Genomic DNA, 22,305 nt, shown 5'->3' with positions numbered 1-22,305 from the left:
GTGTGTGAAAACAGAGCTTCCCAGAGAGTCATACTTCAGGCCCAGAAGTCTAAAGGGACCAGGAGAGCCCTCAGGGGAGAAACTATGAAGAAACATCAAATGAATGTCCCTTCATCTGTTTCTATTGCATCATTGCTTCATGTGCTTTGAACAGAGGTTTTGCAAGAGCCCTGGGCTTAGAGGCTGTCTCATTTCATTGTATCTTCTCCAAGCATCTCTGCAGATTCAGTGGAAATACTTCCTTTTTTATATATATTAACAATGGCATTTATCAAAACACTGTTAAAATGTTAATTAGTCCTCACAACAAGCCTGCAAGGTAGGGAAACATTCTCCTCTCCGGCATCGCAGATTAAAACCAGCAACTCAGTGACAGAACTAGAGCAAGGACCTCCTGATTCCTGTTTGCGTTTTAATTAGGAATTAACAAGTCATCCTGCATCTAATAACTCCCGCAGAAAGGGTGGAGAATCACCTGATGTGTATGTGTATGTGCAGTGCCTGGAAGAACTGAAGTCTTTCTGGGCAACTCCGCTCTCTGAGAATGGGGAGAAGGGCCCTCTCCATCTCAAGGGCACACTCCTCTCAGTCCTACACAGGCTAGCAGTGATGGAACACCCAGAGAGAGACAAGAAAAGGGCCAGGAGAAGCATAGCAAGAAGAATTGGTCGCTGATCAAGCTTGAAGTGTTCTGGAGGTTCAAGCATTGGTTTCAGGTGGAAATATTTTCCATACCTGCAGACCCATTCAAGCCCTTTGCAATAGTCCTCCTTGAGACAGTGGCAAATTGCACCTCTAACTCTGGAGTGCTGGCATCAGCCTGAGAAATGCAGACTTCTGGTGTTAGGTATGCTGAGACATCTGTTCCTGTTTTTGTCTCCTTTCCTGCCTGAAATGGCTCTCCTGGAGCCCACACACACCAATACAAACACAAAGTGATTATTCTGAGTATGAGGCGCTGGCTACAACAGCTTGGGCAGAAGGACTGGGGAGAAAGTTTTTCTTCATTTTGAGACATCACTCAATGAGTAAAGTAAATGTCAAGTCTTAGTCATGAATCAAGGCTACCCTGAGCTAGGCCTTGTCATGGACAAGAGTCAAAGCCATGATAAAATAGTAGTGGCTGCTCTGTTTGCTTCAGCTATAACAAGGAGTGGTCAACTGGTAATGAAGAGAAGAGAACTAACAAAAAGGGGAAAAAAAGAGGAAAGTAGAAGCACTACAGAGTCATGGAAAGATTTTTATTTGCTTGTTTGTTTTTTTGAGCACATGCTGAAAACTGGAAACTGAGGTTAGAAAGACACTTTCCTCGGAGACAGTCACTCGCCTCTCCAGGGTCTCCTGAGGCAGTTGATCACTATGGATTGTGGCTCACATGGCCCATTGGTATGATCCATAACCTCCTTATCACTGCATTAGTGATGAAAACTGACCTATGCTTCCCCAAGAAAATACTGATTTTACAAAAGCCTACCTGGAACTGCAGCAAAGGATGACCCAAGAAAAAGATTAAGGCATTGGCCACTGACCTGGACATTGTCGTAGGAAACAGTCCCTGGTCTCCACCCAGTGTCCCTGGCACTCTGCTCCACCGTAGGAGGGTCCGTTGCACTCCCTCGTCCGCTGCTGGGTGCCATTGGAGCAGGAGGCAGAGCATGAGCTCCAGCTCGACCACTCATTCCAGTTGCCGTCCACTGAGTGGCCCAAAGAGAGATAACAAAACTGAATGTGAAAATCGCTCTCACTGGAGAGAGGCATGTACAAAAGTCTCCTGCCTGTGCAAACAGGGGGCCAAAAGGTGGGGTCAAGCTGGAGTTGCAGAGCATGAGGGATGGAGACGGCCATCGGGGAAAAGTTCAGACAAGTGTGGCAATGGCAATTTCTCAGGACCCGCAGAAACCTCTGACTCATATTTTATGGCCTGGCAGGACGCAAGTACCAAAACATTTTTTATGTTCATACTCTACATAGTATCATAAAATTGAAATTATTAATATTATATATTCCAACATAAAAGTCAAAACTATTCATATGGTAGATATAACATCAAAATAGAGAGCATGGAACATGTTTGCATTGAAAGTTTTGAAGGAATCCATACATTCCCTTGAAATTCCCCTTTTGGGCTATCAGCACTTTTGGGGGAACATTTTTCATCATGACTCGTCCAAAGTAGTGAATGGGCCTGGAAAGAAGGGAACTTCCTCGAATCCAAAATTCTGTTTCAGAGGCAATCATTAATGCACACATACAAACTGGAATCACAAAGTTATTCAATGGAATTCAAGTTGGCAGCCAGGAAATACTCGGAGCATAGGTATGATCTAACAGGAGACCATGAGTGGAGTGTGTGTGGTCAATGTACTCTTCTCATGTCTGAATTAACACTGACAGGCTTGATACGTCTCAACGCAGAAACAGCTCGGATAATTAAATAGGGGAGGAAGGGAAAAGAGAAATTATGATAAGGACAGGAGGAAACATGGATACATCTTATTAGCCTGATATAGTGTATAACATTTCCAAGGGTAGCAGTTACACCCTAATTGGACCCTGATCAACAGACAGCTCACCCAGTTCACTATTCTGGAACACTTTTTCTCATTAGCAGTGGTCATCACGGTCTGTCTAACTTTCACTGTTAGTTCTCGCTCAAAAAAAAAAAAAAAAAAACCCAACTGAATCCCTAAAATGTCTGAATCCTAGCTTAAATTATATTTTTATAGATTCTAGATTATTTCCTTTGACTTTGTTTACCACTCTAGGAAAAAAAAATATATGTGACCTGATCCCTTGTTTAATTTGTAATGCCTCAAACAGCCCCAAATAGTCTCTAATGCAGTTGGGTGGCTTTTTTGTTTTTAAGCATGTAAGAAAATGCCAAAATATCCAAATGAGCAACTGTTAACTCAGGGGAGTGCATATGAGCTGAGAAGATCTGAAAATAAGACAAGCATAAAAGTTTTTCCAAAAGGTGCCTGTTTTTAACAATCCAAATTTGAAGCTTTCATCATGTGTAAATTCAAGATGTCACACCAATGCATATCAGTCCCAAGGAGGCAAACTGCAAGAGGTGGTGACTGAGCAGGGGTAACTCTTCTCTGGAACTGATCCAAAAGCCCACAGAGTAGATCTTATCAAATATAAATTAGTGTGGCTTTTTTGACTGAAGGATGAACCGCCAGTTCCCATAAACTGAAAGTGCCTGCTCATCAAGTGTGTTTGCATACATGAAAAAGGTGGAGTTGCATTTACCAAAGTAAATGTTGCATTTACCATAAAGGCTGCATTCACCAAAGCCCTACGTGCTGTAGTGGCAGTGGTGAGTTCGAAGCCTATCACAATTATGAGCTTTTGGAGATGGGAAAATAAAATGGAGCCAGATCCATAAATTGTTCATTCACTAGGGAAGAGGGAATGGGTAATTTTTTGAAGATGAGAGCTTATATATTCATGGGCTATAATTTCAAAGACGTTTAGAAAATGGAGAAACGAAGATGGCCAAGCTGCGTCTGCATCCACAGGCGCTGACATAACGCGGTCTCATGGGCGAGACGCCAAGAGTGCTCCATCACAGCAGCAGCAGTCAAAACTGCTCAGTGCTGTTGTCACGCTGGAGTTTGAGTCTATCAAAAAGTTCTTTGCAAGCTGGTTTATGTGGTCTACTTAGACACTGTCAATGTCTTCCCTTTCTCCCTCTCTCTGAAGGACTTAGGACTTAGTCCATGATATCTGCTGCCCCAGGAGAACAAGAGCTCCATTGTCCCTGCAGTAGAGCATTGTTATCAGTTGTGTTAATAAATCCACAGAGCAGGCCAGTAACAGGCAATATGACTGTCTAGTGCATCAAGCACCGAGCACTGTCCATTGCTGTGCTTCAGTGAGTCCCCCAGTGCCACACTGATTTGGCACGGCAAAGCCACTGATTGCTTTTGTGGCGTTAATTAGAGCTGAAGTCTTTCAGTCGGGCTGTGTCTCTTTTCCACTGCTGTTTCATTTACTACAGTGTATCCACATATTTATTTGTATTTAAATTAATTATGGATCAATGTTAACTCAGTATATGCTTTATTGCCCAAGCAATGCCAGCGCTGACTTTTTCTATTTATCTTTTTATGACAGAGCCAATTTGGTATCTGGGATGTTCTTACTCTGAGCAGAATCCTTTGTACTGTGGACAGAAATCCAAGACTAGTCATTTTGGGTGAAAACTAGACAGAAAATGCCAAGAGTCTTCTCACAAATATTTTCACAAAGTTCTTCATCACTCCCACAGTCCTCCTCCTCTGGGGACATAATAATTTTTCATGATGGTTCTCACGAAACTTGAAAAATATCACTTGGTATTATCCTGGGAAAAGAGAGGAGTGTTGGGGATATCCCTCATATTCAGCTCACGTCCACCAGGACATTCTGATCTCTGAGTGAAAATAATGGGGGCTTTGTGATAAACTCAAGGCCCATCTGTTTTGGAGAAGGAAGCTACAGGAGTGCAATTGGATTTCCAGTGGGTAAAAGCCATTTCCTCTGAGGTTTCAAAGTAAAACTTGAGGAGGAGCGTTTGGCAGTGAAACCTAGGGGTAGGAAAAAAGTTCCTCAAAGCATTAAAAATATGGTAGGAAAGGCTCTCAAAACCCCCTCTGTCTATGCCACTGTCCATGGTAGGATCAAGTGCCCAGAAAACTTGCATATATAGCAAAATCAAGGCACATGTAATGCTAGAAAGCAAAATTATTAATTCCAGAACAACAGCAAACCCAGATGGGAAAAACAGCTTCAAACCATCCACTGGACATCATAAATAAGAAATGTAAGATGATAAATAGTAGTAGATAGTAGATGCAAATAGTAGTGACAGCTGAGCCAGCCTAAGTCTATCCCATGTAGTGTGTCCTCAGGAAATTACTATAGAGGGAAAATCTGAACCTCATATGATGCCAGCACCCAGAAGGTTCCTCTAGACCGCTCCTCCAAGATGTTCCTTCCTTATGCTGGAGGATCCTCTTTGGGACAGTGTAATCTGTGTGCTCATTCAGCACAGCTGGACAGCGGGACAAAGTGCTCAGTGACAAACACAATGGTCTTCTCTGGTTCGGGAGACCTGCTAGAGGGAACGCTCCGCATCTCTAACTGCCTTACCTGGGCAAAGTGCAATGTTGCAGAACTTTGTTTGTTTTTCTGGGCCTTCGCAGGGGTTCCCACCAAACTGAGGAGGCTTGCATGTGCGAGTCCGATCCCTGTATCCTCTCCCGCATGTGGAAGAGCACAGACTCCATGGTGACCATTCGTCCCAGGTGCCATGCACTGAAATCAAAGCAGAAGAAGTAAGTCTCATTTTCCAAAGGAGGTCTGAAGACCCAATGAGTGAGCCCACAGAGCGCAACATTTTCCCACCCAGAATGAGTAGCATGTGAGAAACTAGTGAAGGAAGGCCAAGAACAACCCAGCCTGCAATGTGCAACAGGAACATCATGTAATTTTTTATGATTTGGTACAGGCACCAAGTGTCTCTCACTTTCCAGCATACATGAAATAAATCTTAATGCACTTTTCATTAACCCTAATTCTTCTGATTTTTGAGCCTAGGGAGAGGCATTTTTTGAACAAAAGAAGCAACTAGCTCGAGAGGAGCAAAAAGTCCTATGGAGAGTACTATCACCATCATTTTTTCACTTCTTGCTTTATTCTCTTCTCATCATTTTTTATCATTGACTCTTCAAAGACTACAACTTTTCAAGCTCTCAGAAAATGTGTAATGTTTCTCCTAATTACTATTATACAGCAGTGACATCATAGGGGCAAACTTGGGGAGACCCAAAATAATAAAGTGGACATGCAACATGCACCAGAACTGTTCTGGTCATCACTTGTAATTCCAAGAATTAGACATCCAAAGCCTTCTAACCTATATTAATCTAATTTTATCCAACCTAATCTAATATAATCTGGCCAAGTTATTTATGGAAGCTTAGTGATCATAGTTTCTAGAGGCCAAATGTTACAGGAATGTATTGATCTCTCTTGAGAGACTTCACTACTTCCAACTTTAGCTGCAGAAGTTTACACAAAATCTGTCATGCTTCAGAAAATAATGATAATAATAACAAAAAAAAAAAAAAAAAAAAAAAGGAGATAGAGAGATGGGAATTTCCTAGCCCTTAGGAAAACTCTACCTTTCTAAGAATCTTATGTTGGTAATAACAGGTACACATCACAGGTGGACAAAGAAGTCATCAGTGGTTGATCCACCAACCTGAGGAAGTGGGCTTCAAATCTATCATTTTATATCTATCCTCATATACCTCATCTGACAAGAGATAATTAGAGGAAAAAGTGCAGAGAAGAGGAGGGAACTAGACTGTTGTTTTTGACATTAGTTTTGAACAATGATATCGACGGTCTGGATTTGTGAATAATACACCTGATTTAATATCGCAGTTCTTCAAAATAATGCCCAAGTCCCCCAAATTATGTTTGTTCATAAAAATTGTGGAAGAAGGAATATGAAAGCAGTGATAAGGGTTGGTTGGCTCATTTCTTAAACAAACTAGCAGAACAAGATTTTTCATGTGGACTTTGCAATGGTATGCGTTGCAACTGTCTGAGAAACTGAAGGTCCAAGGTGTCATCTGCTGTTTGTTTTTCCCAGTCTGCCCCATGCTTGGAAACTCCCCATAAGGGCATAATCCTTCCAGATTCATGTGTGTCCATTTCATTTAAAAAAATATGGAATTGTCGAGAGCATGCAGGACCACAGTCCACTTGATCTGTCAAGGGCTTATGAGGCTTTATGGAAAAAAGAGAAGGGAGGGGGAGTCTGCTTCCAATCACCTACTATGTATGCACTTGCAGGCCTTTAGAGCACAAGGAGAATAAGTTAGCTGGCAAGAGTGAGTACCACAACCTGGTGAACAAACAACAAACCCTCATCTCATCTTCGTCCTTTCTGCCTATAGCTGCTTGTGATTTAGGTCAAGGAATTAGGGAGGGATTAGGCTACAAAGTGTACTGAACTCATTACCAGGGCTGAAAACCTGATTTGATATATTACAGCCTTTACTGTAGGTGTGAGAAGATATGATGGGTAGTCAATAATCCATGTACTCTGCCTCCCTTCCCCTTCTGCCCATTCATGGATGGAGCACTCAGCCCACCTGGGCACACGGCAGAGTTGTTGCACTGCCTCTGCTCCCGGAGAGGGCCGCTGCACTGAGTGCTGTAGGAAGACGATACGCAGAACCTCGTCCTGGTCTGCCAGCCCTCCCCGCAGGTAGTTGAACACACGCTCCATGGGGACCACTCCTCTGCTGCAGGATCACCTGTTGGGGTTGGAGCAGAAGGTGAGGATATGGTATCAATGGTCCCTGGACTCTGGGGCAGCAATTTCCAATTTATATTTCACCAGCCACTGGCAATCTGTGAAACTATGCAGTGTGTCCTACATCTGGTGTGACAACAAGGGTGCAAAGGCATTTGTGAAAAAAAACATAAAGGTTGGAAATGGTCTGAAATGTTTTTTACAAAATATTTCTTAGAGATTTAACACAGAAAAGGGGGAAAGTAATTGTAGAAACATCAGCACACTGGACGGGACAGGTTCCACCCTTGACAATCATTTAGCCACTGCAGCACCATGTGAGCTGGGTTATATATATCCCATTCTGGGATGATGATTAGATGAGGAGAATAAACATATCTATAAATGGAAAACTGATAAAGATTCAACTCCTGTCTCCCCAGTTCAGACTGGTAGCAGAAGAAGAAACAAAATATAAGGTGACGGTGCCTAAGAAGGACGCTGGCTGGAGTAATCCCACCAAGACTTCTCTTATCATCTTATCTTTGTGTAGAACAGCTGCTTGATAGCACACAATACAGAACAATGTTGACTGTCCCCAGATATGGTACATTCCTTGATGGGACAGTATTGGAAAGGACAGTAAAAGTATCCCATCAACCATGAGGTGAGGATGGAAAGGAGAGAAAGAGACTCACTCCTTCTACCATTAATATCCCTGCAAGCACATAGTCCTAACAGTGGTGCTTCACTTAGGCCATAGCCTCAAGAAAAGTCACCAAAAAGTATGATAGAGGCAGGAAAGGGGCAGAGTTTTCCAAGAGTTTTCAAGACAGTAGTCTACCCCGAGAAAATGTCTTTCTCACCCTATGATGTGAAAACAAAAGTTTTCCATTCCACTCCATTTCATTTAATTAAGTTCTATATTGTTTGAGTTTTCAGTTTTTCAATGTATTGTTAATAATTACACATGATAAACATAGAACATAATATTTGTTATGTATAGTACACAGGCATATGACACAACACATCTCTGAGGTCGTATAATATAGGGGTATATCCTTCTAGTGACAAGTTCTTCAAAGCATCAGACAGCATCATGCGGCAGCATAACAAGATGTGTCTGGCAGATCTTGGTGGCTGGCCAAGTAAGAAGGACCACAGCACTGGCTGGAGTTGGTAAGCATGACTTAAAGGGCTATAATGTGGCACAGCCTGAGCTGCACCCAGCATGTGGATTTGTGCCCCCTACCATGACCAAATTCCCCACATAAAGCTGGACAGTGGATCCCACATTGAACTGATCAGGTGCAACACAGAGTGTGAGAGAAACCTGATTTTGGGCTGTTACTACTTGAGATCTTGTCTGCTTTTAGGGCAGTAAGTGCTAGAGATCAACTGTGTGAAGATCAGTGTCAATACATGAGTCATGATGGGGACTGTAGATACCAGGGACTACCAAACTGCGCGGTAATACTGAAGTTATCAGCTGTGTTACCATCCAAGGTGATCTAAAGCTGTGCAAATCTGACTTCCCTCTCAAGGTAGTGTATTTATTTACTAATGTCTCAATGATTTTGCTCAGTGTGCAGTCAAAGGTTATTCCAGATTTCAAGAATTCATGGTAAATCAACCAATTATAGCTCCAATTCACTTATCTGCCCATCAGGATTTTGAGTACTGATATCTACATTATCTGGTATACATTGTGGTTTTCAGAAAATCTGCTTTGGATGGCTCCAGCCATTCAGAGAATTGATAGCTAAAAAATAATCCTGCTAGTAGGGAGCAGGTGGAACAACACATCAGAGCAAACAGTATGTGCAGACCTGTTAAAGGACAAAAGCTTAGAGGAAGATCTGTCCTTGGTGTAAGACAGACCAGGCTTTAATTCTCTCATTTATCTTTTACCTAACTGCTGTTCCAACTGACAGAATATGGCTGGACCCAGTAAGAGATGGAGGTAAGGATGAGTCTTTCCCCATCTCATCTATGCTGTTGCACACATCATCACGAGCTCTTCCTTTCACGTTATGGCTTTACACTAACAAGATTAAGGGACAAGCAAAATGCATTCCCCTTGCAGTCTGCATGCTGCCTGCCTCCCTCACTGCCTGTTTAGGAGGATGGACACCGGGCACAACTGATTATGTTCATTAAGCCAAAGTTGTTTGATACTGCTTCATTCTGCATCAGATTAATGCACACGACTGGCTCCAGTTAGGCAAATGTTATGGAACACTGGTCTTTCTCTGGGACCTACAGGAGACAGTGCATGTTTTGAGGCCTTGAGGCTTCAAGGAAACATCTCTCCCGTACCCTGTTTCCCAAGTATTGGATTTCTATGGTAATTAGACATCCTTTCCAATAAATGCTGGTACTCAGCTGGCTATGCTAGATAGACAGTCTTCTGACAATCAGAGTTCACCACTGGCAAGTTACATTTTTTGGTACCATCATTTCAGCAGGTGCCATCTAGGATGGCCCAGACTCCAGAAGATCCCTCTTCGGCCCACAGAGCCCAGCCTTCCCAGCGACCTACCCTGCCTAGACCCCACACAGACATCACCTTTGTGCTGCTTAGAGAGCCAAGCCCAGACTCCTCCATCAGCCTTGCAGCAACCTCCCCGCTGCCCCACTCAGCAGCACCACACCCCTCAGTGGCAGAAGGCTGGCATTTTTCAGCTGGTCTCTAGTCCCATTGTGGCAGTACTGCCCTAGTTTCATTGTCTCACATGCCATCCTGCTTTTTTTATTTTTAGCGCCTAATTAAAGGCTGCCAGTCTTACCTAGAAGTATTTCTGATAGGCCAGTGAGGGGACAGAGGAAGCCTGCAGAGATGTAGTGGTTTCTTCCATCGGTGACTCATGGCTTAGAAAATTAGACATCCTACCACCACTCCACTCAGGCTTGGCTGTGGTTTTGCAAGTTCCATCTCCAGGTAAAAACTACTCTGTCATTAGATGAATGAATGGTCACTTTGACCCAAATTCCACCTCTTCTGTCTTTTTTCCCCTTCTTTATTTTTTGACCTTTGCCTTTTCACAGTACCAATAAAGGCAAATCTCCTCAATTATCATTGGACCCCTCTCCAGTTTTTAAATCTAGAATGTAGTTTATTTATTAAGTATTGGTTATTTCTTCTGGTATGGTATAGTTTCAAACTAAGTAATTTATCTGAGTCAATTGGGGCATTTGTCCAGTCAAGTCTCAACACTCACAGAAGAAATTCAACTATGCTTCAAACCATGCCAGATCTAGTCCTGAGAGGCTGGCAGAACCTCTTGGCATCAAGCCTACAAGCTGTTTTTTTCTCCACCTAAAAGAAGTAGAATATCATCCGTTTCCAAAAATGTGCATGAGCAGAATTTCTGCATGCTTGTGGACCAGATCGCAGCTGAGGCAAAATGCTGGTTGCAGTGCCTTCTGATGATTTATCACAGGAATCGCTCTCAGGTTTGCTTATCAGTATAAGGGCAAGAATCTCCCATACTCATCCACCCTGACAGCCCTCTGACATAGCTCAGCACACAAGTCCTTGCCATACAACCAATCTGGAAGAGATGCAAAGCCATCATATAGGCTTCACCCTCGAGAGGACGTGAGGGGCCTTACACTGCCCTCCGTCATGACTGTTGCCTGAGACATGCCTCTGAAGCACATCACCCTTTGATGTGTTCTGTGGTGCTTTAGGCTAGCGTGGAGATCAGCAAGGTGCCAGCTAGCATCTGGAAGGAGTTAGCAGGGAGAAGACCTTCTCACTTTGAGTGGGAACGTGGCCCTTTTCAGGGCTGCACAGCCAAGTCTCCTGCTCCCACAGGGCCATCCGTAGCACTTCTTCTGGAGCCCAGGAGCACATCTGCAGCTATAGCAGGCATGGCAGGGGCTGCAGGAGGAGACACACTGGGCATCACTCCACTGGGAAGTAGCAGTGCAATCCAGGATCCTTTCCAGCACCTGGCCAGCCCTGACAGTAACTGATCCGACCTTACAAAAAACTCAGCTGGCTGCAGGGTCCTCATCAGTGCTTGCAGCTTCTCAGTGACACTTCCTCTCTCAGCATTAATGGAGTGACACATTGCTGTCATCCTTCTGCCAGAAGCCCCCCCTTTTTTTTGCACTTTTTGTCAATCTGACATTTCACCACGTGCTGCCTCTTCTTCATTCACATCCTGCCTGTGGCAAAGGCCTCCTGGAAGCAGCGTGTGGGCTGAGCTGGGAGCGTCAGTGCCAGGGACCTGCTGGGCTGGATCTCACTCTTGTACTATTGCCTAGAGCGAGGTGGGGGGACACGCTGCCAGCCAGCGGCATCACAGCTGAGAGTACAACTGCGCCAGAGCTCACAGGCCAACAGGACCTGCACACCAGCGCTGCAAACGCCTGGCAGGAGCAGGCACTGGCCTTCAGCTGGGTAGGGTGATCTCCTCACCCTGGTCCCCTGCAGCTGGCATTTTTTATATTTCATATTTTTTCAAGTTCTGAGTGGATGTGAAATGGCATAGACCCTACAAGCTGTGTTGATTTGTACCATGGGAAGGCTTGGGTTTTGTATCAGTGTGCTCAGGTAGAGATTCCCTCTGAATCCATCTCTGGGCTGTACCCTCTGCCCATTCTTAACTCTACATCTCCTCTGTCTGGCTTTCCTTAACAACCTGCCTGCAGTTACTGCTCCTAGGATAGTGGCAGAAGCACAGCAACTTGTAGCAGGACAATGTGCTTCTTCACAGGAGTGTCTCACAGCCCACACTGCACTCAGGGATAACATGACCCAAGTCAGCTACAGTACAGCAGGAACTATGACAGCAGGGAGTTAACAGAGATGTTGCTGAACACAGATGCAGAATCCAGCTGCACGGCAGGAGGAAAAATCAAGCCATAAATGAAATGGCTGGGCTATAGGCTGGAGCACTAGGAAAGCACCTGAGACCAGGCACAGCAACAGTAATGGGGGACATCACGAGACCTGCCTTTTCTTTCACTCTTTTGGACACATAGGCTCTCAGAGAGCAAGCCACGCTTCACTAGGTTGCAACAGTGCAAACACCAGCCCCGCACTGCAGCTCTTTGCCAGCGATCAGTGCTGGCACACGCAGCAGTGCTGCTCCCACCCAAGGTCTATGTCCACCTCTACAAGACAAGGCTCCATAGGGTTCATGAAATAGAGCTCTGTCATGCCCTGCACCAGCAGCTCTAGCCTGTTCATTCTCTCCTTGGCCAGAGTCGGTGAAGGGAAGGAAGGAAATTCAGATGATCCCCTACTGCCTGGTGAAAGCCACAACCCCACCCATCGACGGATCCCTCCCGAGCCAGAGCCCCGTGCCACAGTGCTGCCTTGTAATGCTGTTTGCTGCTAAAAACCAGCAGAGTCCTGCTGGTTCTGATGGAGCACAGCTAATTTATGCTAGAATATGAACCCCTCTCCCTTATAATCTGTGCCAAAGCTCTGACTCTTTGAATCACCCTTCTGAAGCCTTTCCAGAGCACAGCCTGTTTGCAAAGCTGCTGGACAACTGTTTTAACCTGCAGCTTGATTTACCTAAGACCATGATGTGTTGAGCTCCCACCATGAAAGGCAGCAGTAAAGAAAGAGCACAAAACCTCCCCAGATTGGTCTTGGCATATGTTCAGGTCCAGTTCATTGCTGCCTTCCCAGAGCACACTCTCTGATGCTACTAAATCTTATTCCCCTCCCATTGCAGGAAGGTCTTGCTGCAGAGCTTATCAAACATGAATCCCTGCACAGCACTGAAGATCCCGTGACAGAGGAAAGTGTTCTGCTCTCTTCCCATCACACCCTGCACATCTTCTTCTGCAATCAATGGAAAGGCATGACATGAACATCAGCAAAGAGGCTATATCGCAGTCAAGTCAGCTTTGGCTTAATGAACCATGGCTGTTTAGATAGTTCAGACAAAGCAGTGACTTAGAAGTAGGCAGGGTGATGAGAAGCAATCTGCGAGAAGCGTGGCCTGGTTAGGGCATAGTGTCTTACTCTTTTTGCCTTCTCTGGCTAAGGGCAACAACGCAAAACCCTATCAGTGCAATGGGATGGGAACGAACTGGGGGATGATCATTTGTTCAGGATCTGACTTACTGGCAGGGTAAGCCAGTGCTAACCTGGGAGGAAAAGAGTTGGTTAGCTGCATCATTGAAACAGCAAAGCAAGTCAATGCAGTCAGCCCAGCGCAGCTGGGACATTCAGTTACCAGGTACAGTGCCAGCTCCAGAGGCTGTTGTGATAGGTCAGAGCTTACCTATTTGAGGTGCAGGGTACCCGTAGTGCTGCAGTTCGTCAGTGTCCTCTCGCTTTCTGTTATCTGTGGACCTCAGCGATTGGCTTCTGGAATTATAGCGTCCATTGGCTATGGCAAGGTAATGGGTCATGTAAATACACCTTGGTTCACTCTGCAAGATCTTTCACTACAAAGGTTACATTTGTATAAACAACAGCAACCTACGACTTTTGGTTCACACGACCACCTGCCTTCCAACCCAGCACCCCTGACCACCAGCCTTCCCTGGGGCTTTTGCACCAAGCCAGGCTGCAAGAATCAGCCTGACTGGCAGTTCAACCCTTGGCTTCAGTGAAGCATGGGACAATGTAGAATCAGATCCCTCTGCCTGATTTAATCAGATGCAATGAATTTCCAGGGTGTCCATATCCTTTGCTAGGAAGCCTCCAGAGAGATCAGGCAGCCTTAGGGACTTGTGGAGGGTTTAGACTTTTCAGGTGTGCTGACAGTGAATCCCAGCATCCCTAGCAGTGTTTGGAGATCTATGATGAAGAGCGGCACTGTTTTTTGGTGTAAAACTTTGCCTTGCAAAGTGTATCTGCTTAGCATTGCTCTATAAAGCATCCAGAAAATGCTGAGTGAAGCAGGCAGATGAGAGGAGATTGGAAAACAAAAGGGATGGCTGAAAAGGTTGTCTCTTTCCCAGACCCTACCACCAGCAAAGAGGAGAAATAAAGGCTTGGTATCATCAAAGTGACTGCTGGAGCGATGGAGCTAAGACTGAACACCTTTGCAACTCAAGTGAATGAGCAAAGCTCCTGATCCTAGTGTCCAGCGATCAGTGAAACTCTCCTGCTGAAGACCATGGTGTCAAGACCACTGTAAGATGAGAGCATTTAACTCCCAATGGACAGCAAGCGTCCCTGTTCCTTCCAAACCAGTAGTAAACAGACAAGCAACCAAGCATTAGCAACTGAATCCCACTCATGAGGGTTGCCCTCTGTACATCAGGAGAGTGCAGCTGAGCTGAGCTTTAGTAATCTGCGGTCTGGCAACGAGTTTGTTTCCAAACAGCAGGTACCAGACAGAGGATCCCCAAGGAGGTAAAATAGTCAGACATCTTTTCAAGAAGTACAAGCTGCAAAGAAATGAAATGGTGGCAAATTTGATCTTGGAACCCCAGGAAAATTAATAAAGGTTAATGAAGCTTCAATGTGGTGGCAGGAGTCTTTATTGCCATCCAAAAAAGGAAAGCAGAGGAGGGAGAGGAACGATACAGAGAGTCCCTGCCAGGAGCCAGACTTTACATTCAGCAGCTTGGTCTGTAGAAGAGGCCCATCTAGGTTGTGAAACTGTGAAGCAAATTTCCCGTTATGTTAGTCCCAAAACAGAGCCTAGGGGCTGTTCACGCTGACGGCTCCAAACCTTTCCAGCACAGACTGTTTGCAGGCTGCTGGCTGGAGGGGATGGGGTGAGATAGTTACCTGCCTGCCATTTTTCTGTTTGTCTGGACATCATGACTACAGATATCCTGATACTTGCACACAACAGTGTTCTTTTATTTTTTTCTTTACAGGTTCTTTATTAAAATAGAAATGGTCAAATCTTAAGTTTTTAATACCTGCAAAGCCCTAGAACCTTCCTATGTAAGATTTAATTTATAAAAAAACAACCTATAAGTGTTTTTCCAATATCCTGGGTACAGAGTGAGCTTAGGGGACAGCTTAAATTAGATCCACACTCTCTGAGGTACTAAACACATCTCAAACCCTGATCCATTCCCACCACCCCTCCACCTATTGCTGGAAATATCCCATATTGCAATCTACTCTGATTTCAGTCCTTTTGTTAAAAGGGTCACACCCTTGAAAACACACACAAAAAAAAACAAAAAAACAAAAAACAAACAAAAAAAAAAGGTTACTGTAAATCCCAAAGCCTCCCCAGAGACTCATATTATCTGGGAGGAAAAACAGGGCAGGAAGGAAGGTGCAGATGCAGCGTTTGAATGGATTTGTCCACTGCTCAGAGCAGGAAAGGTAATAGAAAAACCTGGGACTGAATATATCAGCTGCAGCTGCTGAGCATCAATGGGTGGATGGATGGACAGAGAGGCAGGAGGACAGAAGAAATGAGAGAAGATAGATTAAAAATTTTGGATTTGGTCAGTTTCCCTCATCTCCATTTTTTCTGGAAGCACTTAAAGACATTTTCCTGGCCTGAAAGACTGCCACTCTCGAGCACTTCCCAATTACCCAGGAGCTCTGCAGCTGAAAGTCACCATGGTGCAGAACACAAGGAGCAGCATTTAACTGCCCACTGGAGGAGTTTCCAAAGAAACTGCGTTAGTGACCTGCAGAAACATCTCCTGCAGCACGTCTGTTCCGTGCCTGCACAGGAGACAAGTGACCACTGCTGCCAGAGCATGGGGTATTACTAGGGTGGTCTAGCACCCCCATTGGTGCTCCAAAAGCTTTAGCCGTAGTTGGTTTGCTCCTCACAAGGCGATATTTCTGCACTGCTCAATAGCATTGCCCAGCCAGCACAAGGCCCCCACGCAGCCCCTCGTGTCACCTCGGATGAATCCACTCTAGCCTTCCTCTTGCCAGTTGGTTAGACTCGGTGTCTCCTAATGGCTGATCCTGGTCTTGGATGTGCCGCATGATTTCCCTCGTTCCCCAGCAGATGTGACAGGCGCGCTCTGTTATTGCTCATCCTAATTAAAGGCGATCAGCTCCAGCAGCTGAATGCCTCACCCTGTCACCTTGCCCCAAGCCTTCCCCAGCAGGGACTAGCTCCAGCCCCATACCAGTGTTGCTCTGCTGCAGTAAGCAAGGCTTCCAGCTCTTGAAAAGGGTGTTGTAGAGAAGCAGGTCAGGCCCCATTTAGCACAGAGCCTGGCACAGATTTAATCTGAATAGTTAATAACTATGTGAAAATCAGCCCTGACTGAATGAAGCAGGGAGAAGCTACATCGCTTATGCACGAGATGAAATCAGTGCAAGCAATGCTCTGCGGTGGGTTTATGCACCAGGACTTTATGGGATGAGCACTGCAAGATGAAGACAGTAGGGAACCGGCTGGATTTCTGCAGCTTTCTTCTCACAGTGTGGTCAGCAGAGAGAAGCAATGACAGCATCGGTGGAAGATCTAGGTGTGATTTACAAACCAGCCATATAAATGACCTGGGATGGTACCTGGGGGAAATACCCAAAACTTCAGAGAAACTAGCAGGAGAGCCAGAGAAATAATGCTCCTGGAGGGAACCCAGATAAGTTTCAATCACAAACAGGAGGCAAAAAATTGAGATTTTGTGAAAAGCAGAGCTAAGACAAAGATGAGAAGGATAATCATTCAATGCTGAATTATTGGGAAGAGGAAGCTGGTGATGACACTTCCGATGAAAGCACGTAACTCATCAGACAACCTCCTCCAACACAAGGAAAAAACATTTAAGCAAAGACTTTGCAGCGCTGTGGGCTAAGTCTCTAAAGTTCAAGCATGTCTCCCAAAGCCACACACTCTTCTCTCTATATTCATCTACCAAACAAGAAAGACAAAGAAAACAGCGGTCTGAGCCAGACTGTGAAAATTATTCAAGGGACCTCGGAGGGGAAGAAGGGATGCAGGAAAGCAGAGAGTGGAAAGAAATGATGAATAAATAAATAAATAAATAAAAAGAAATGGAGTAAATACATTTCCAGTGGGGTAAAACCAAAGGAGAAGCCATGGGCTACCAAGTTTCTGGGGCATCTAGCAACTGCTAGTTGTGTAAAACTGGGCAGGGCAGAATCACTAACGCTTCCTAACAACCATGTTTTCAGGACCTGCCAGTGTAGAAAGGGGTCATCCTGGAAGCCACTGGGTAGACGGCAATTGCACCAGCCAAGGAAATAGCCCAAAGACTTTCAGTTTGAACACTAGAGACTTATAAAACAGTCAGTGTGAGACCCGGGACTCCCAGATAAGAAAAGTCCAAGGTAGCATTAGAAGAGGGAACACAGTGAAGTCACTCCAACAGCAGCAGTTACATATAGGACAAGATGCTGTTCCAGCTTGCAATGATTTCTGTCCTTGCCTGTGGGGAATGAGGATGCTCTCACACACAGACACGCACACACACAGGATATTTCAGCTCTGTTTCTAGTTGCAGCAAAAGGGCTATTTTTAATGCAGTTCAGGGGCAGCAGAAAACAACACTGAGACGCAGCCTTTTGAATGCCATGTGGAACGTGCATTTCTTCACACTACTAATGTTTATTCAGCCGAAAGGCCAGATCCTGATCTCAGTTCCCAAGCTGGAAATCCACCAGGGTTGATAGGACCGCACTGACTTTACACTGCTGCACCTGAGGGCAGGATGTGGCCATCCACCTCCCAGATGAGGGGAGATGTATTTGCCCAATTTGCATATTCATAAATGTCAGAGATGGCTTTGCATTGCCTTTGCCAGATGGGATGGCAGGATTTCAGCTGGCTCCTCCGCTGATTTCATTCCCCAGGAATCAATGCAGGCCGCCTACATCTCTAATTGTTCTTGCATTTCTTCAGCACTGCTGAATTCCAGCATTGGGATCAGACCCATGACATCGCTCCTCTGACTTGGACATCGTCCTGCCGTGTCACCCATCCAGCTTTCTCTCCAGGGCCCTCTGTGTGCCAGTTTGTCAGCAATCACAGCTTTTAGCACCATACAGCCAAGCAGGACCACTGGAGCACTGCGGTTGCCCCTTTGCTCCAAAGAGGGTAGGCCCAGATAGTTGCTCTGCAAGTACTTTCTGTCATGCTTGGGTTGTCTCTCTTTCTGTAAAACAGCAGCTTCTGGCCAAATCCAACAGATGGAGGAAATCTCCCCTGTCTGTACTGGAGAGGAAGATACCACTGGATTCTCTGCCTCTAGCAAGGAATAATCAGAGTTATAACAAACACCGAATGTTTTTCTTCAGATTATCTCTCAAGCTGAATGGAAGCCATCAAAAAAAGACTCCTCTCCTCAAGCAGGACTGTTGTTCCCAGAAAAAGTTACATTTCCACTTTGTCCCAGTTTTCTTTTGTGTTTTTCAGCTTCAGATTTTTCCTATGGAAAAAGTTTACCTGGCTCATGTGCCCTGGGGCTTGGGTGGGGATCTCAGGCTGAAAGACATAGAAGACGGTCAGCAAGCAGGAGATTCCATTGCATAGTGGAAAAGCCAGCTACTCAGAGCTCAAAAGCAACTGGCACCTGCACAGTTATTCAGCTGTCTATGTGCACTGGTTTTAAACAGCACTGCAGTCTCCAGCCAGCACTTTCAGACTCAGCCTTGGCAGCCACATGTGGCTACATGTGTACTTCAGTGACCTTGCTGCAAGCAGTCACACCTCGTGGAAAGGCTGAGAGCTGCCATGCCCACTGCTACATTCCAGGATATGCTAAAAGTCCACCTGGAGCAGGTCTGGAAGAGGAAGGATGGCAGCAGGAGGACAAGAAAAGTTAGATCCCTCTAACATCATTTTCTGTGGCAGAGCCAAGTAAAACAACCAAATGAAATCTTCACATATTTTCTGCAAGCATCCGTTTGAGTAGCTCCAGGGATCTGAGTGGGAACACCTCAGTTTGTTCCTGCTGAGAATCCATCCACATATGAGACTAAGCCTTCTCCTTGTCTCAGGAGATCTAAATAAAGAAATAAAACACCCTGGCTAATTAGCCATCAATTTGAAACACTCAGACAGAAGCTAGCAAGGAGAAGCTAAAGTGAAGAGATGACTTTGCCCTTGTTTTGAAGGTGACGGTGGTGATTTCTGTCTTACTCTAACCTGACTTTCTTGGCCAGCAACTCAGATCTCAAGCTGTGCAATGGGCAAGTAACTGCTCACATCTTCCCTCGAATGCTTTCCAGCTTTCCAGCATTAAAGCATCACAGCGGGCCTCAGGGGTTGGCCTAAAAAGAGGCACTTGAGAAAATTAACCAGAATTAACTTATTTTGCGTATTTTAGATGGATAAATCAATTTGTGATGCCTCACTCTGCGAATGTACTCTCTTTCCAAACTAAGGTCTTCCAGTTAGGTCAAGATCCTTTCTCCCCCAATAAGCTCAGCCAGACAAGCCCCACTTTAATTTGGAGCAGGAGTTGTCTGGGTAATAGAAGGAAGATAGGAACGCAAGTGAAATTTTTTACTGAATCAGAGCCCTGGGGCCCAACCAGATTTCTCTACACTTAGGATCAGCTTTTCTGAGTGTTGCACTCCAGAAAAGACAAGTGATTAAATAGAAATTTGTCTGTTCTGCTCCATGCAATTAACAGAGCTAGAAGCACAACCTAGACTGCTAGTCTCAACACAGCCCTTCCTCACCCATTCTTGCAACAGAAACTTTGTGACAGCTGGCAGGAAGATGTGCAAAGTTTTTCCCCCAGCAAGAGTAACCCCATGGGTCAGTGCAGGCTGGGTGGCAGCCCCACTGGAGAGGATCTTGAGGAGGAGGGTGTAAGACTGAATACAAACCAGGAGGGCACTCCTATGCAAACCAAACAAGCTGTGTACAGCAACACGTTGAGAAGAGCATAATCAGAAGATCAAGGGAAGGTACTGGGCCCTCTGTTCAGTGCTGGTGAGGCTGTACCTGGAAAACCATGTCCAGCCTGGAGCACCCCAGCTCAAGAGGGCAAAGGAATAGAAGCAGGTCCTATGGAAGGTTATGAACATGATCAAGCCCTGGGACAGATGTTCTGGGAAGAGTTTGCTGGAGTGTCCCACCACCTCATTATCCAGCATAGGAGGAAGCAGGCAAGTCTAAGGAGGTTTTCCACTGGGGGTCCCATGTTCTCCCATGTCCCAAGAACAGCTGCACAGCCCCCTCTTCTTGCCACCAGTGCCATCTCCACTTCCTTCTCCTGGCAGAAGAGTGCATATCTACTGAAGTGCCCATGAAGACCAGCGTGACCCTTTCTCTGGGAGCCAGCTCCATCCAGGTGCCTTTATGTCCGATGGCTGGACCCTCCTTTCAAATCAAGAGACTTCCAGGTTCCTGCCCACACACACACATTCGCTTGTACACTCATGGCCCCAAGCTACAGCTGCATTAAGACTCCAAAGTTACCAACAAGTGTGGGAGATACTAGTTAAATTTCCCTAGTGTGGGCGAACCTCAGTAGGAGATTAGCAACTGTGAGTCAAGAAAATGAAATTCAATATACTAGAAAGTTTAATTTTAAAAAAAGCCTAATTGCAACAAGATTAAAATATATGGAAGTGGTAAAAAATGCATGAAATCGTTTTACCCCTTATTAGAGGAATTCATCTGCGTCCCTCTATTTGAACTTCCCCTTTATCAGGAGACACTTCCCTGCCTTTGAAGACAGTTAAGCTTTCCCTAGTTATTTGCCTAGTTGGAGGAATTATTCAAACATCTTTCACTGCAAATTTGCAGTAAAAAGAAGAGCATAATTATAATCAGCCATTCGCCTGCATTTGCTGGGCTGGGATTCTTCTGCTGTTGTTTTTCTCCATCCCCCGCTCTAGTTGGCTACTGTGAAAAAAGTGTTGAAAATGAAAGTGCTGCAGGTCATAAGCTTGACGCATTACTATCTCCCTGCTGACTGGCATTGACAATCTGTCCCCTGCCCTCTGGAGAAGAGGATCTGGAAAGCAGCTGCATTTCAGGAGGAGAGCAAAGCCTCTGCCAAAGAGTTTGCCTCTCCGAGGCCCTATGTTTTGTCCGGAGCTGTCTAACAGACAGCTCTGGCTCCACACCTTAGTGCAGTAGGCTGCAGTTTTGTAAAGGAAGAGGAAGCAACATTGCACTTGACTGGGAAGGTGAACGAAGCTGGAAAGAGACATAAGCAGCAAGATTAGCATCTCTCCTAGCTTCATGCTTTATTTATCGGGAAGAGGCTCAAGAGGCCAAACATTAGAGAAATGCCTTCAAGGGATATATTTTACCATTGGTGGTAGGTTTTGCAGTAGAGTTTGAATACCTGGCGTAGGCAGTGCTGTAAATTAACCCCCTTCTGTAGAGTGAAGCTCTGAATCTGCATACGTGTGTGTTGCAACGCGTGTGTCAGCACGCGTGTGACCACAAGACAGCCGGGAAGGGGCCATGCACAGCTGGCGTCGCACGCTCCCCAGGGCTCCCAGCTGCGGGCTGCCCCTCAGACACAGCCCTTCAGCAGCTTAGCTGTGTCTCTGAAGCCCCCTTCGTTATTTATGGTGCCAGGGCTGCAACAGCCACAGCTGCAGGCTCTGCCTGAGGTCAAAGTACTCGCGCGTGTGCTAGGGAACATGCCTCCACTTACTATTGCACACTTTCCTATTGCACAGTCTTCCTTCTTCCAGGACTCCCTCGCAGGCAAGACCTTCGTTGGGAAGGGGCTTGCATGTGCGTATGCGGGTCTGCAGGCCTCCCCCGCAGTCCTTGGTACAGTCACCCCAAGCCGACCAAGGTTTCCAGCCACCTGAGCAAAATCCAGAAAAGCCCCATCAGCCACGGTGTGGGGAGAGAGGAGAGAGCCCCGCACGCAGGAAGCAGAGGCAATGCCAGTCCTGTGGACCCTGTGATGCACCCGCTGCCATGCCCCAGACTGGGATGTCTTCGAATATAGTAGGGCTAAACATCGCAGGTGAGCCTGAAGGGTCAAGATATGGGAGGAGAAGGGAACAGCATTGCCTTTTCATCGACCTCTCAACTTTTCCCAATCTCTGGCAGGGACTCTGCCTTCCTGAAAACCCAGCCCCACTACTAACTCATCCAAGTCTTGCTCTGCTTGCTATGGCAGGGAGCTTCCCTCCTCAGAGA

General features: G+C 45.7%; 1 protein-coding gene across 1 annotated transcript in view; it reads right to left on the bottom strand.

The window, feature by feature from the left end:
• Nucleotides 1-22,305, bottom strand: part of ADGRB1 (adhesion G protein-coupled receptor B1) — a 202,776-nt gene that overhangs the window by 139,870 nt on the left and 40,601 nt on the right. Inside the window, exons 2-6 of the mRNA XM_062570701.1 lie at nt 21,806-21,964; nt 13,552-13,659; nt 7,155-7,319; nt 5,132-5,304; nt 1,530-1,722 (exon numbers count right to left, since the gene is read on the bottom strand). Of these exons, the coding sequence (XP_062426685.1) occupies nt 1,530-1,722; nt 5,132-5,304; nt 7,155-7,319; nt 13,552-13,659; nt 21,806-21,964 (798 nt within the window). The remainder of the gene's footprint in view (nt 1-1,529; nt 1,723-5,131; nt 5,305-7,154; nt 7,320-13,551; nt 13,660-21,805; nt 21,965-22,305) is intronic.

The sequence above is a fragment of the Rhea pennata genome, chromosome 2, assembly GCF_028389875.1.
Source record: "Rhea pennata isolate bPtePen1 chromosome 2, bPtePen1.pri, whole genome shotgun sequence".
In the NCBI taxonomy this organism is placed as follows: Eukaryota; Metazoa; Chordata; class Aves; order Rheiformes; family Rheidae; genus Rhea; species Rhea pennata.
Note: the sequence above shows the minus strand (reverse complement) of the source record. Positions and strands in the feature narration are given on the sequence as shown.